The sequence below is a fragment of the Trachemys scripta genome, chromosome 14 (assembly GCF_013100865.1).
Source record: "Trachemys scripta elegans isolate TJP31775 chromosome 14, CAS_Tse_1.0, whole genome shotgun sequence".
Lineage (NCBI taxonomy): Eukaryota > Metazoa > Chordata > Testudines > Emydidae > Trachemys > Trachemys scripta.
The window spans coordinates 27,346,301-27,361,934 of NC_048311.1; the positions used below are offsets into that span (position 1 = coordinate 27,346,301).

Here is a 15,634-nt window from a genome sequence, read left to right on the forward strand (position 1 = left end):
TGGTGGCTGGGCAGGACATATGGTTTCCTAGTTTCTTTCCCATTATACCATACGAGGCAAACGGCACTCAAATTCTCAGTCTTTAATCTTCCCTTAATGTTTCTTTGGGGGAAACAAGCGGTTAGACGAGGGCTCAGCCAGGTGACAAAGACATAATTCTTGTAGCTCTCAGACCACACATGCAGTTGCTGAAGCTAATTTTTCAGGAAAATGCTGGGATTCTATGGGGATTTTCTTTTCTTTTAAGACTTGGTATTTCGTTAACGGATTATTTATCAAAGGGATGTCCTAGCTCATTGGGGCGTATGGAGAGCATTCCCTAGGCCCCTATCACAGGTGACTTTTAAAATACTTGAGGTGAATTTTACCCTTGGGCAGAAGGCCAAAGCATCACTTAAGCAGGACTTAAATTTGGGGGTTGCCATTTACTAAGAAACTTGCTATAATGTCGCCTGATTTATGCAATACTCTGTTATATAAAATAGGGTCATGCTCCAGATGTCTATAAATTTAAAAATCCTCTCTGTTATCCATGTTTATTCAGGAGTCATAATTGTACTGAACCTGCAGCTTCGCTTTAGCCCACTAAGACAGAGAGAATGATTTTGAGTGCTATCCTCTATTAACTGTGAGGTTGCAGTGATTTCAGGGGCATATTTACACTGAAGTCCTGGGGTGTGATTGCAGCTCCAGTCAATATACCCAAGCTAGCTTTAATCTGTACCTACATCTACACAAGCTGCAATTGTAGGATGATTGCAGTGTAGATGTAGGTACAGATTAAAGCTAGCTTGGGTATATTGACTGGAGCTGCAATCACACCCCAGGACTTCAGTGTAAATATGCCCCTGAAATCACTGCAACCTCACAGTTAATAGAGGATAGCACTCAAAATCATTCTCTCTGTCTTAGTGGGCTAAAGCGAAGCTGCAGGTTCAGTACAATTATGACTCCTGAATAAACATGGATAACAGAGAGGATTTTTAAATTTATAGACATCTGGAGCATGACCCTATTTTATATAACAGAGTATTGCATAAATCAGGCGACATTATAGCAAGTTTCTTAGTAAATGGCAACCCCCAAATTTAAGTCCTGCTTAAGTGATGCTTTGGCCTTCTGCCCAAGGGTAAAATTCACCTCAAGTATTTTAAAAGTCACCTGTGATAGGGGCCTAGGGAATGCTCTCCATACGCCCCAATGAGCTAGGACATCCCTTTGATAAATAATCCGTTAACGAAATACCAAGTCTTAAAAGAAAAGAAAATCCCCATAGAATCCCAGCATTTTCCTGAAAAATTAGCTTCAGCAACTGCATGTGTGGTCTGAGAGCTACAAGAATTATGTCTTTGTCACCTGGCTGAGCCCTCGTCTAACCGCTTGTTTCCCCCAAAGAAACATTAAGGGAAGATTAAAGACTGAGAATTTGAGTGCCGTTTGCCTCGTATGGTATAATGGGAAAGAAACTAGGAAACCATATGTCCTGCCCAGCCACCAGGTTCCAATCTAAATGCATGCGTAGTACAGTTGCTGGGGCTGTAACAAATCTTGCTGAAACTAAAAATGGCAATGGGAACTGAAAAAAGCCCCCCAAAATACTAAAATCCACCTCCAGTTACTGGATTGCAAATATAACTCTTAAAATCATTTAATTTATTGGCACCTGCTGCTGTAGTAGCATCGGCTTTCAGCAACACTTAGGCAAGGTCCAAATTTTTGTACAAGTCACAGAATGTATTTTGTGATTCATCAGATGCTCTCTGAGTAACTGGCACAGAGCTCTGGCAGAACCAGGGAACTGTTTATGCAGCACTCAAAAGGCTTTCTTATTCATCATGCACAAAGAATTTTTTTCCCTTAAAGAACAAGCATTAGGGAAGAATTAAAATCAGACACAACAGGGAAAGCTAGGCAATGATTTTTTTAGTGTGTTACTCTTCAAGGCACTACTCCTTCCTGCCTTACCTCCCTCGGGGATGTATTCCAGCACAAACCTGGCAGCTGATTGATACACAGGGCATGCACTGGAACGTATGGGGCAATTCCATTTCCAATTTTCCATTTCAACATCTCTAAGGTTTGCAAAGTGCCTCTCAGAGAAAAAACAAGTAGCAATTCCAGGCGATCATATTTTTACTTAATTTTTTCATTACATCTTAAATTCTGCAGAACGCGTCTACATTTGCAGGATTCCCCTGGTCTTTTATGACCCTTAGTCCTAAATTTCCTTTCTATACAACTGTCTTGATAGCTGACTTCTATATCATGGCTATCAAATCTATGGAAATTGCATTATAAACTCACTTTGAATATCTCAAGCATCCTGCAAACCCGTGATACCTACAATCAGATGTGTAGGGAGAATGCAATGCACAAAAAGTTGACATACATTAAGATTTTGCTTTCTGAGGCCGTGGGGAGATTTCACAGCAGAAGAGAGCAAATAGTGAAACAAATGCATCTATCTGTAAGAGTAATTACCAGATTTAAGCATGAGTATTCCCAGATGAAAGAAGAGGGAAGTGAAAGCAGTATATGGAAAATACATACCACAGTTGGATTTTCAATTCACTACAGACACTCTCTTGAAAATGAAAGGGCTATTTTTAGCATGATGATTGATTAGTGTTGCCATAGCAATAAGAAACACTTACAGGAACAGGATAAAATGTAAGCAAGCCAAAACCAGTGCCAAAGCCTTAAAGGGACAGAGTCAAACACATATGGCATTTTACCGTCAATCTATGGATAGTGCTGTAAAAATAATCCTTTCATAGCGATTACTGTACATCTGAGGTGGATGAAGGGATTACAATGGTTTGCAATAAAACTGTTGGGCAGCAGGCCAGAGAAAAGGGTTCCTTTGCCCTTTGTAACCTATTCAGGAAGCTGCTCTACCAACGAAGGGGAACAGTATTTCAGCTAGTTTCATTACCCGTTGGGGGACCTTCTGCAGAAAATCCAATGAGCTGCTGGAGGCTTCATCAGTGCACTGTACCTCTCTATACTCCTCATGAACATTAATCCTGAAGCCTTGGAAACTATTTTTGGATTGTCAGAGTTAATCCTGCTCTTCGCTAGAGTGGTTGAGGCATATTCCCTTAAATCTTAGCACAAAAGCAAAGGGGCAGTAGTCATTTCATGTCAATGCTCAGTCTGGCCATCTCTCACTTTTCAGGCTTTGTGCTGTCTTATATGGTCACATAGATGTTTTCTTGGCAATGAAGTCAGATCCTGCAAGGAGCAAAGTGCCTTTGACTCCCATTGAAGAGTCATATCCTAGGACTTGGCCTTATGGACAAGGTGTTTGGCCAAGCGAAGCGATGTCTTATGCTCAACTCGATGACTTTTCTCTTTCTGTAATGCAATAACTTTCGCTGATCAATTCCAAAATTTCAGGGAATGTTCTAGGCATCAATGGACAGAACTCTTGATTTTGGTGAACATCAGAAAACCAGAAGGGGGAAATGGGGACACACAGAGCCCCTGGCATCAGGTTAACAGACCCAGCAGCTTCAACCATCTCTGTAGCTGTCTATGGATTCACAGATTCTAAAGCCAGATTGTGATCATCTAGTCTGACCTCCTGTATAAACACGGGCCATAGAACTTCCCCAAAATAATTCCTAGGACAGATCTTTTAGAAAAACATCCAATCTTGATTTAAAAACTGTAAGTGATGGAAAATGCACCACAAACCCTTGGTGAATTGTTCCAATAATTAACTACTCTCACAATTAAAAATTTACATTGATAGATCAAAGAACCAGTTGATGGCAGCCATGAACACCTTCCACCTTCATCTCTGCTCTAAAATGCTGATACTCTGAACAACTTATCTCCCAGACAAAAATAAATAAGAATATGTGTGTGTGTGTGTGTGTGTGTGTGTGTGTGTGGCGGGGGGGGAGCGGATGGGGAGTTTAAGGAGTGTTTCCTGCCAGTAGCACTAAGGACACTGGAGGGGGGAAGGGCAGGGCGGAATCAAGGCCATAGACCCAATCCCCCTCTCTTGTACCAGCCAGTGGAGCTGGCCAGCCACCAAGGGAAGTGTGTGCTACATGCCCTGAACAGGTGTAACAGCAGGCATGCTCCCCCTTGAGGCTTTGGAACACCATGAGGCACAAAGCTGCACTACTTCCAAAGCAAGTGACTAAAAGCCACACGACAGCCCTTAGGGTGCAGCTAGGCTTACTGGAGCAAACCTGAACCAAACCCAAAAGGTCCATCTGAACGTGTCTTACTTTATGGACCCATTGCTTCTCTCAGCTGACTATGCCACTATGGGAACCAGGGGGGTCTGAGAGAGCTGCACAGGGCCTCCATTCAGCCTATGGGGGTTCTTGCAGAATTTGAACATTTTTCCCTCAGAGATAAAACCTGTCCTCTGAAGGAATGATCAGATGGAAACCCTATGCATCCAGGTCACATTTTCAAGCTTTTCTTCACTGCCATGAGGGCTAGAAACCTTTTTTTAAAAACAGAAATGTAACCCACCATGCTTTATACTGCAGCATTTGCTCTGAAGTCCAAAGAAAGGCAGAGAAGCAATGGGGAGGAGATATGAATACTTTGTATCTCTGCAAATGTGTAGAAGACTGCGCAGAGCAACTCAGCTAGAAGGGACCAGAACATCCAAAAGTAGGGCATGGCAGTTACTGGATGCTGTTTATGAAGGTTTTCATTGTAGGCTAGCCACTTGGCAGGCCACAGCCATTCATCCTCTGAAAGCTCAGCCAATCAGAGCACAGTAGGTAAGGAAGGTAATAAATATAGGAGTTGTAGACAGTCCTGTGGACTCAGTGGCTGATGCATGCAGATGTGTCTACTGTGAGAGTTGCATCCCAATACCTGTACCATTTTGGATATAGGTAAGTTCTATTCCAGCTTTCCTTATTAGAGAAGCTCTCCATTAGGATAATGTTTGGTCCACTGCTGTGTGTATCATGGATCTAGAGGGAGAGCCAGGAGGTTACAGGACTTACATTTAGCCATCAGTTAATGGCTTGAAATTAGGAGTCTATCTCAGTTGAAGAGAGAACTGGGCAGAGCTCAGTCAGAGAGGGTTTGTACACTCGGACCTGATTTAACTGGGCTCACGAGGAAAAGCTAGTGCCTTCTAGAAATCCAGGGAATGGACATTTTATATGCTGATCCCAATACGTGTACCACTTCAGATACAGGCTACAGATTTCTGTTTCACAAGCAATTGAGGTCCAGTCAACTGTGGAGGCCCCAGACTGTTTGCTGACTCGGTTCTGAAGTATTTCGAAAGGAACTGCCTTTGTTTATGAGCTCTGATGAGTCAATACACATTGTTGAGACTGAGAAATTGGAGAATGTGTTTATATGTATGTACCAAGGCATAGAAGTGTAAATGTTATGTTAAAAATATACGTAACAGCAGCAAAGGGGGAAATCTGTATGAAGAAAACCAACAGAGCTTGTGTTTACGGTATTCATAAGTATTCCAAATACTACTTGCAATGTACAGGATGATTTGTAATATTTTGTGGGTGCATTAAATGGTTATTTACTGAGAAACTGTATGGTACGGTCTCATACTGGGAACCATTAACACCTATTTACCAGGGTTTTGCATGCAATAGCCCTGAGGTTTAACTCTGCATAATGCTTTCAGAAAAGTCCTGAAAAGACAGAAATCTGGCCTGTGCTTCAGCAGAGAGTTAAGCTGAGGTGCAAGAAGAAGGGGAGCATAATAGAGCTGTACATAATATCCCCTCAGCATCTTCCTACTCCATTACAAAAGCTCAGAGTCTGGTGTAGTCACATGACACCAAAGGCTGAAGCCCTGACACAAGCCCATGCCCTAAACTAGCCTTGATTATAGAAGTAAAACATGGGAAAGGCCTATTGGGTTAACTGTCCATCCCTGGCCAATGAAGGATTGTTCTCTATAGCACATATTTTAGTGCTTTTATGGGGGAGTTTCTTGCCTCTGTATGGGAAGAGCCCCCCAAAAAAGGATGATTTAGCCACAGGTTTGTAAATCTGTGCTGCAGTGTAACTGATTTTTAAGAACAATGATGAAGAAAAACTGCACAAGGCTGTGCTCATATTGCAGACTCCGCATTACATCACAAACCACCCAGGCTTTGCTCTTTTTGCCACTTCATTATAGTCCCTTGATCTTTGTGTGAAGAGCTGGACTAGCCTGGGGTAATCACCTTTCACCTGCCTAAAAACGCCTGTAGCTTCATCTGGAAAATTTACTCTCCACTTCATTGTCTAAAACCCTGCTTCTTGTTTTCAGTGCAGAATGGCTGCACCCCACGGAGGGATTCCCATAGAGGGAAGGCTTGATTCTGATCTCACTGACATAGGGATTTACACGGGGGTGACTTCATTGAAGCAAGTCTTGATTTACACAAGAGCAGAACTGGGCCCATTCGTTTGTAAGGTGCTCTGGGGTCTTTCAGGATAAAAAAGCACTGTCTAAATATAGGCTGTTCTTACTCATTTTCACAAGTTTAAGATAACGGTTCAGATCCTAATGGGAGATGATGTCTTCCAAAGTGAGTGAAAAAGACAGTGTGCAGGAATGTGGAGGTATTTTTGGTCAGACATGGGCCTAATTTTGCTCTCACTTATACCAGTGTCATTCTGGAGTAACTCCTCTGACTTTAACAGTTTCACTGTATTTACACCAATGTAAAGGAGACAAGAATTTGGCCCAGATATGTAGATCTTTCTGACTCTTCAATTTGCAGGATTCACCACTTCACGCCAATACATGTTAGACGTTGCGTTAACTTTAATTAAGTTTAAAATGAATGGAAAGCTCATCCAGCTTCCTGGCAACCCTCACGTTCTCTGAAACCACTTTTAATATGAGAGAGACAGAGATCTTTGGAAATGTTGTACTAATAATTTATGAACAGTGAAACTCATCTCAAGTGATCATCTCAAGGGAAAAGAAATAAAAAATAAGCTCAGTGGGTAGGAGAGGTTTCCGAACCAGGGCCTATTCCTGCCCGACTTGAGGTTAAAATCTATTTTTCAAATAAAGATAGTTACAGCATCCCAGATAAAAATAGTTTTTTTTCAATAAAGACAGTCAGTCCCCTTCCCCAGCCCACCCTGATATGTTCAGAACCAGCCTGAAGCTCAGGCCCTTTGAGGCACAGGGTGAAATCCTGGCGGCACAGAAGTCAGTGGGAATTTTGCCATCAATTTGAGTGGAGCCAGCATTTCACCCTGGTACAGAAAGAAGTCCCCTGCATAAGTTGCTGTTTCCCCCTTATCATTTCTAGGTTGCTGGGGTGCTGTAGCTGTGGCCTTCTACCAACAAGCAAATGTCATGCAGAGGATTCCCACTCTCTATTGTCATAATACGGTACTTTCTGTATGCTTGTGCATCCAAAATCCTGAAACTGCTACTAATGCTAGAGACACGATCAGGTTTCAAACACCACCACCACAGACATTATAGACGCTGCATTAGAGACAGAGAAACTCTGCCTATCAACGAACTCAGTCACTTTGCCCCAAACTCCCTGGGTTAGAGCTATGTTTAATTAAGTTCCCACACATGGTAAAATTGAAGGGCTAAAATCCCCATGCATCACACTGCATTATTTTTACTCCAGAATGTCTAGGTGGGTGGAAAATAGATTTCATTAAAAAGATTAAAAAAGCTACTGGATGTTGGAAGCTAATGAGTGTGGGACACAAATTCTCCTTGCATATGCAAACACAATTTCCATTGCATATTCCTACATTTTTGGTTGTTAAAAGGCAGATGTAATAGTAGACAAAAAATATGTACCAGTTTTTCCCAGTCTATTACATGCTCCTTTTTACTTCTTCGCCTTTGGCTGGAACTCACTGCTTTACACTCTGCACCAGGGGGTGCTGTATTATTGACAGTGTTTTATATTTTTGCTGGCTGTGGCTTTAAATGGGCTGTAATATGTAAGAAATCCACTATTTTATTGGTGTACTAAATTCTAAAAAGAACAGAGAAGTTATTGCACTCTGGGCCTGATCCTACACCACTGACGTCAATGAGACCATTGTAGGCTTGGACCCTAAAAGAACTAGGGTCATAAGGGGATTTTTAGTCTGTAAACAGCCAATAATGATCTGATTTTAAAACCATTTTAAACCTCTCATTTTCACTGGTGTACAGTTTGTGCTCAGCAAAAGCTAGTCTCTGTAAATTAAATGTATCTTGCCCTGTTAGCAGAATACTAATCAATTACAGATTTTTTAAGCATAAGGACAACACCCTATTTGGGCCCTGATCCTGCACTGTGGTCCATGCAGGTGGATTGCTTAGTTTATATAGAGCACTATTTATTTCAATAGGCTTTGTGTGGCCATAGCAGTCTGCCCACGCAGATCACACTGCAGGATTGGGGCATTCCTTGTTATCTTCCTGAATATCTGTTAAGCACCTAGCACAATTTTGATACCAAATACAAAACATAACGGTGTAGCTTTTTAAAAAAAAAAATTGCCAAGATTTTATCTTAACAATATATAAAACTTAGCCCAATTCATCCAAAAATGAAGCAAGAGGAAGTTTAACTTTGGAAAAAAAATCTTGCTGTGCAAACACTGGGTGGCAGTTGCTGAGCCTGGTCGATCAAGAAACCACTTATGTCTGTTCCTTAAAGCAGCTGGCTCTCCTCATTCTGGGCCTCATGGAAGTCAACAGGCGTCGCTGGCTCGATGACGGCAATGTTTTGCAAATCCAAACTCAGGTGGAAGTTGTACACATGACATGGTTTCCTTCTGCGTCGTACAGCATCTAGATATAGTCTCATGTGGAATTTTCAGAGTCTTTGTTCATAAATAGCCCCCATATTACCTCAGGCTACTGTGCACAGCACAAGAGTGTGAACACACAGTAGTGCCATTCATTACCAACTGCTTACGGCACAAGCTGGTGTCAATCAGGATGACAAGTATGTGATTTTATAAGAAGTTATGATCATGATGACTGGAAAATGGATGACTTGGTAATGTCATAAATGCTGCGACTTTCCTGCTATTTCTCAACCCTAGAAAAGCTATGTGTGGAACTTTTGGTGAAATCTGCATTGGGATCGGTGCCAGGTTCTTCTTCCTTCCTGCAGTTGGGAGGACGATCCATATAACCTCCAGTCATCAAACAGCTCTCCCTGTTAGATCGCCCAAACTTGGAAGAGAGGGAAACTTCATGGTCAGCCCTGATGCACGTCTAAAAGTCCGAGAAGTCAAACAGAGAAAGGCAATGATATGAAGAGTAGGGCACAGCTGGGAGGATGAGACAAAGGAGAGAAAGAGAGGAGGAGTAGAGTATAGAAGACAAGATAAGGGGCGGGAGAGTGGCAAAGATGGGAACAGTGCTGTAGGGAGGAGAGAGTAGCAGAGACATGAAGAAAAGGAGCAAGGAAACTACAAAGAGAAGCTCAGCACAAACAGCCAAGTTCAGTAGGAAAACAGCTGTTTACATCACAGCTGCAGACTCTAGGGGATGAAAGAGTGAAGGAATAAGCTGCCTCTAACCACTCTGAACCTGACATTGATGACGCTGTTCAATCATTGATTCAGGCTCTTCTTGTTCTCTGACATGCTGGAACAGTAGCTTGCTGAGAAAAAAAGAGGGCCAGAAGTGAGAAGAGGCAGCATTGATAATGAAAGCAGCAGTGTTTCCTAAATTGGGGAATATTTGATGTTGATTGATTCGTAATAACCAAGTAGGAGAATAAAGGAATTCTCATAGGCATCCTGATATAACCTATAAGGGGAAGATTCAATAGGATTAAGCTCTTAAAGATGGAAAACAGCTTTAGAATTCAGGAGAATGTTGAGTTCCCCAAAGATTTTGGAATTGTTACTAGCTAACCTGGGTCTTGTACCTGCAACTCATGTACAACTACAATTGCCATTCACTTCACAGTGAGTTTTAGTTGGGCAAGCTCAGCTCTTAGATCATTAGGGGACTAACTAGCCAAGCACAGCTGAATTTTCACATAATAAATTCAGAGGCAGTCTGGCAGTTGCCAGTTGGGATAAGTATTTAAGAATTCTGAAATAAAGTGTTTGCTCATTAACTTGTATTAGGCCCCAGTGCTGCAAATGATAGCTGCTGCTGCTTGCATGACTAATAGAGCCTATTAGCATGTTCATTAAAAGCATATCAATAGGATGCATCCAAAACTCAAGCAGTAGCATTTAGATAAGGGAAAAAACAAGAGATACCCCTCCCCCCAAATTCTTTGAAATTTTATCTGAAACAAAATTCTGCTCCCTTGCTTAACTCTACTGTCTGTTTTATCAAGGTAATCACTGTACTTCTTGATAACTTATTTTATAGATTAATTAGCAGCTGATTAAGTGACGCTCATAACTGGTCTGTTCTCAAAACTAGTCAAAAGCAGTAGGTCAATAATGGGACATTTAACAACTATCACTCTGGTGCCCTGATACTTGTCAACTGAAGTATTATATTCTCCACGAATCACTTGCTATAGGAAAACAACAAGGAGTCTGGTGGCTATCCCCTGATACTTGCTATAGGAAAAATAGTGTCAATGTGATAGATCATCAGTACAGTATTATTATTATGTTTTCTCTTCAATAACTGTTTTTCATAAACACTTCTGCACTTAGATTCTATTCTCATTGAAGTCAGTGGCAGGTGGAGGACAATTCTTTTCTGATCTCTGCAGGTTGATCAACTTATGCCACTTAAGCATGCTATTTAATGACCCATATTATCTTAGCTTCCATACTTATAGCTATGGTCAACAAATTTATCAGTGGTCCAATTTGATCATGATGTGGTCAAAAAGTTTTCCAGCTGGTTTTAAAATTGCGGACCCAGTATTTAAATATTGCTTGTACTGTGAAAATTGACTGAAGAAGTATTTGAAATTAGCCTTAGTGTGTGATTGGATTGCACATGTGAACCAGTAAAACGTCTGCTTGAATTCTGCTTACATTAGCTTTTTGTTATTTTCCCCCCTTCCCTCTGTGTGGGTATCTGCAAACGTTTTGAGACTGATTTTCAGTGTATTGTGAACACGAGACCGATCTGTTTGGACCAGTACTGAGTCAGACAGTATTGATGAATTGATGACCAGGTTGATTATTTGTTTATTTTGAAGCTTCTGTCTTGTTCTCCACAATCTCAGCTTTCACTTTGAACAGGTCACATGAGTATTTGTTCTGTGCTCCTTATTGGCTAACAGGTACAGCAGCCCTGTTTTAGAAGCCATTTTCACTTGGTTTCTCAGAGAGAGAGAGAGAGAGAGAGAGAGAGAGAGAGAGGTTGCTTTTCCATTAATTCTTTTTGATCCAAGCTGGACAAATCCAGAAAAGAAAAATCTCCTCTGGATCTCTGCATTTTTTACTCTGGCAGAAAAAGACTTATTAAGCTTACACAATTACTCCTGTAGCTTGGGACAGTTTTTAGTATTTAATATTTTTGCCTTACAAAATTCTCAAACTTGAGTGTTGTGGGTGCTCAGTCACTTTTCATCTAGGTGTCTAAAAATGTCTTTAGTGCCTAACTCTTGACACCTAATTATGAAAATTTGGGCAAATACCTTTAAGTGGACCACCTAAATTGGACACAGTAATGTAGGCGATGGGTAACTATTGTTCAACATAACCTCATAGTACTTTCTGTGTTTTCCATTCCTGTTTTAATGCACCTAAGCTTCTACAAGGGGCTTTCTTCACTTTTCTTGGAAGACATTTTGTAGTAGTTCCATTAGGAAGTTTTGTTGATATGTGCCTGAAATGTTCTTTGCTTAATTTTGTCCCAATATTCCAAGCTGTGTCTCCTGGCATCACCCACAACAGTTACTCCCTCCTCCCCACAGACAGTTGTATCCACTCTTAGTTATTATTTAACCAAATCTGACATTTACAATCCCTTTTAATCTTTCTTCATAAGTCAATCTCTCCAGCCCCTTGATCACTTTTTATTGCTCTTCTTTGAAGTCTCCAATTGGTGAGTATCTCTTGTATGGAAGTTTACAGAACTGAAATCCACGTCCTGCCTGTGGTTCTTACCAGAGTTGTGCAAAGAGGGACGGACCATAACGTCTCTGATTCAGATTTGCTGTCTGACTAATAATAACACCTAGCTTTTATATTCTGTGTTACTTTTTTGGGGTGCCTTATAGCATTGCATTTCAAATTAATATATAATTTGCGGTCTGCTATCACTCCCTAGGCGCTTTCAACATTCCCAACTGTTTCCCACCCACTAGTATCTTTGCTTTGGGTTATCATTCCCCAGAGGTAGTCACTTGTGTGTACACAGGTCTTGGTGATTTATTGCAGTTGTTTTCTCCAGTTGGCTCCATAACATCTTCCTTAGTCAATTGCATGGAAAAGGAATTATTTTTCTCTATAACAAAGACTGATCCAAAAGCTCACATTTAATTTAGCACATCCCCATTAGCTGTTCTCTTGGTAGTTTTCTCCACTATTAAAATTATCTACTTTTAACAGGTGAACAGTTAATGAAAAGTTTTCAGAGTGTAAAATAGAGCGTAGGTAAAGAATGCCAATGCCACATTTCATGATGTATGTCAACTTCCTTACACAATTTAGGGAAAAGTTCTGCTCCCAAATCCGCAGTGCCAGGAGATGATCCTCAGCTGGTGTAAACTGTCATATGCCCATTGAAGTTACTGGACCTGAAGTTACTGACAATATACAGCAATGAACTATCTGTCTTCAGATCACTATTGTTGATTCTGCCCTTATTCCAAGTGTGGACTACGACTTATGCCCATAGGAATATTGTGCATGATACAAATGCAGAACATACATAAAAAATCTGCCAGGCAACCTGGTGAGTAGAGTTTTGCACTTAAGTTTTAACTAACACTTTCCTCTGTCTACCCTACCTACCTCCTGCATGTTCTCAGCTCTCCTCCCAGCTGTCCCTGGATTTCTTCTTTTCCACTTTCATCACATTAATCTCTTGCTCATTTGAAAAATGTTGCGTAAGTATTTTAAATGCTGGACTGTCAATATAGAAGGAATGGTGTAAAAGGGCATGCTTGCCCCGTAGTGCCTGCTGATGGCTAGTATGGTGGCTCTGCTGAGGCCTGCCTGAGTTTCCCCTTAACTCAGACTTCCTTAAAGAGTCCACACAGGCCAGATATTCAAAATATTCCCCCTTCTGGGGTCCAATATATTAAGTCCTGTACACAATCTTTTAAAATAGACTCAGACCTACACTCTTCACCCCAGTTTCAGCTGGACCCTGCCACTCTTCCCTGAGGGTCCATCCTCTTTTTTAAAGTTCCTTTCTTTTGCCCCAGTCCCAAGCTGGGCACAACTCCTGCTCCCTGAGGATCTGTCTTCCCACCCACCTTCCCACAGGCCTCCTCACTGACTCAGGGCCCTGCAGGAACCATCCTACTCCCTGCACTGTCTGCAGGCATCGTCTTACAACCTGCAGCTGTTTCCCCCTTTATAAGGCCCAGATGCTTTCCTTTAAGCCCTGTTGGGCACCAGTTAGTAAGTCCAGGTGCACTGGACCCCACTCCCTCTTAAAGTGACTGTGACAGATGGGTTATCCTTGATCTTTGCTGTGAGGGTCAATCTAACTCAGGGCAGGATCTTCTCAATTACAGGACCCTATGTCTGGAATTTCCTCCTTGAGGACATCTGCCCATATTTCTCTCTCCAAGACTCAACTAAAGGTTTTTCTATGCAGGCTAGTACCTCTGTAACCATTTTGGTCTCTCTTTATGTGCCTATTCTTTTGCCCAGCTCTGTTTGAGGGAATGGTTGGTTTTTCTGGGCATTGGGCCCAGTTTTTGTTTAATTTTGACTACAGATGGTACAGTTTCCCAGATCCTATACCCAGAGACAAGCACTTTATAAGTGTTAAAAAATAAAATAAAATCTGTCTCTTGTCTCCAAGTAAGAACCAGGACTTTCAAAACTCTGCCTTTTTATAGAAACTTCTTTTCTGTGATCGCTCCAGTCATTACCAAGTTATCAAAATAAGTTAAATAATTTATAAGAGCTCCATAAAACACTTTAAATTAGCTTCAATGTTCTTGAACAATTACATAAAATAAAGTTCCAGTATCAAACCTGCTCAGCATTGGTGTGGCAGTAAAGGAGCCAGCTTTGGATTTTACCTCTGGATTTTACAAAGTGATCTTATTTTCAGAATTAAAGAAATAAAGAGTATGGAAAACTTACTGTGTATTCTGGTCCCAGTTTGTCCATTGGTAAGAGAAGGCAAGAGAGAAAAAAAAGTAGAATAAAATAATGATGCAAATTATTTTCACTAAATGCAAAGGTATATTAATAATCAAAATCACTGGACTGAATAAAGTACTGACTTAGACTTCACTGTGCAATCCCACTGGAGTCTATGGGACAGCATGGAATACAAGTCAGCATGATATTTAATATTCAGTCTCTAAAGATCTAATGCAGAAATTTAAAAGGGGAGAAGGTAGCCTAGGATAATGTTTGTTTTTACCCATCTATAGTTTCTGCATATTACCCATATTTCTTGGTAATACTAACTGATGAGAAATAAAAATACACGGTGGTTAAACAGGAATTGTTCAAATATTTTAACGTCTGCCTCTAGGTATGTGGCATGCAGCCTTTAAGGACAGGCAAGACTATCCACAATAAACTTCCAATGTTTTCAGTTTGCTTTGAGTACTTACCTGTGATTGTATATGGGTAATAATTCCAAGCCTTCTCTGTAATGTAAAATATTTTGGGAACAACTGCTCTGGCCCAGCTAGGTAGTTTGCTGCAAAGAAAGGAAATCCTAAATTAGAATATTTATTGACTTGGGAGAACTGTAAGACACTTTCTAATCATGCTCACAATTTGACAAGTACTAAGCAGGACCTACTAACACTAAGGGCTCGTTTATGCTACCCGCCAGATTGGCAGGCAGCGATTGATCCAGCGGGGGTTGATAGATGCGATAAATTGACCGCTGAACGCTCTCCTGTCGTCTCTGGTACTCCACCAGAACAAGGAGCACAAGCCGAGTCGATAGGAGAGTGTCAACTGTCGACTTACCGCAGTGAAGACACAACGGTAAGTAGCTCTAAGTATGTTGACTTCAGCTACGCTATTCACGTAGCTGAAGTTGGGTATCTTAGATCGACCCCACACGGTAGCGTAGCCAAGCCCTAAGTCCTCACACAGTAATGTCTGTAAGTTATGTGTCCCTTTAAATCTGCATTGAAATCTCACTTTAGCCAACTCCTGACCATTGGCCATTGCACTGCTACACATTTATTCATTCTTTTGGAGAGAATAACTTCCTTTTACACTTCTCTAGCTAAGGAGAAGATTCAAAGTATGGGTTTGTGAATTCACAGCCTTGGTCATGTGAGGAATCAGCACAGGTAATGAGATGCAGTGAGTACTTTACACTATAGTATTCTTAGCGTAAGGAGACAGCCTTTATCAAGAGTAGTGAGCAAGTATAGTAAACTGGCCTAGTCATTCTGATTTTGTTACTTCTGCCTAAGGAGTTTCTTCCTCCATATTCTCTACTGATGCATAAACTCTTGTATTCCATTAACCCCAAATCCTATGAGACAGGATTTTCTGTGTGCTAATAATACTATGTAGCAATTATAAAGAGTTTTATATTCAAATTAAC

At 41.1% G+C, this 15,634-nt stretch overlaps 1 protein-coding gene across 1 annotated transcript in view; it reads right to left on the reverse strand.

Moving 5' to 3' along the window:
• Window positions 1–15,634, reverse strand: part of PITPNC1 (phosphatidylinositol transfer protein cytoplasmic 1) — a gene marked incomplete in the record, with an annotated part of 179,748 nt that overhangs the window by 63,194 nt on the left and 100,920 nt on the right. Inside the window, 1 exon segment of the mRNA XM_034790340.1 lies at window positions 14,676–14,764. Coding sequence (XP_034646231.1) covers window positions 14,676–14,764 — 89 coding nt within the window.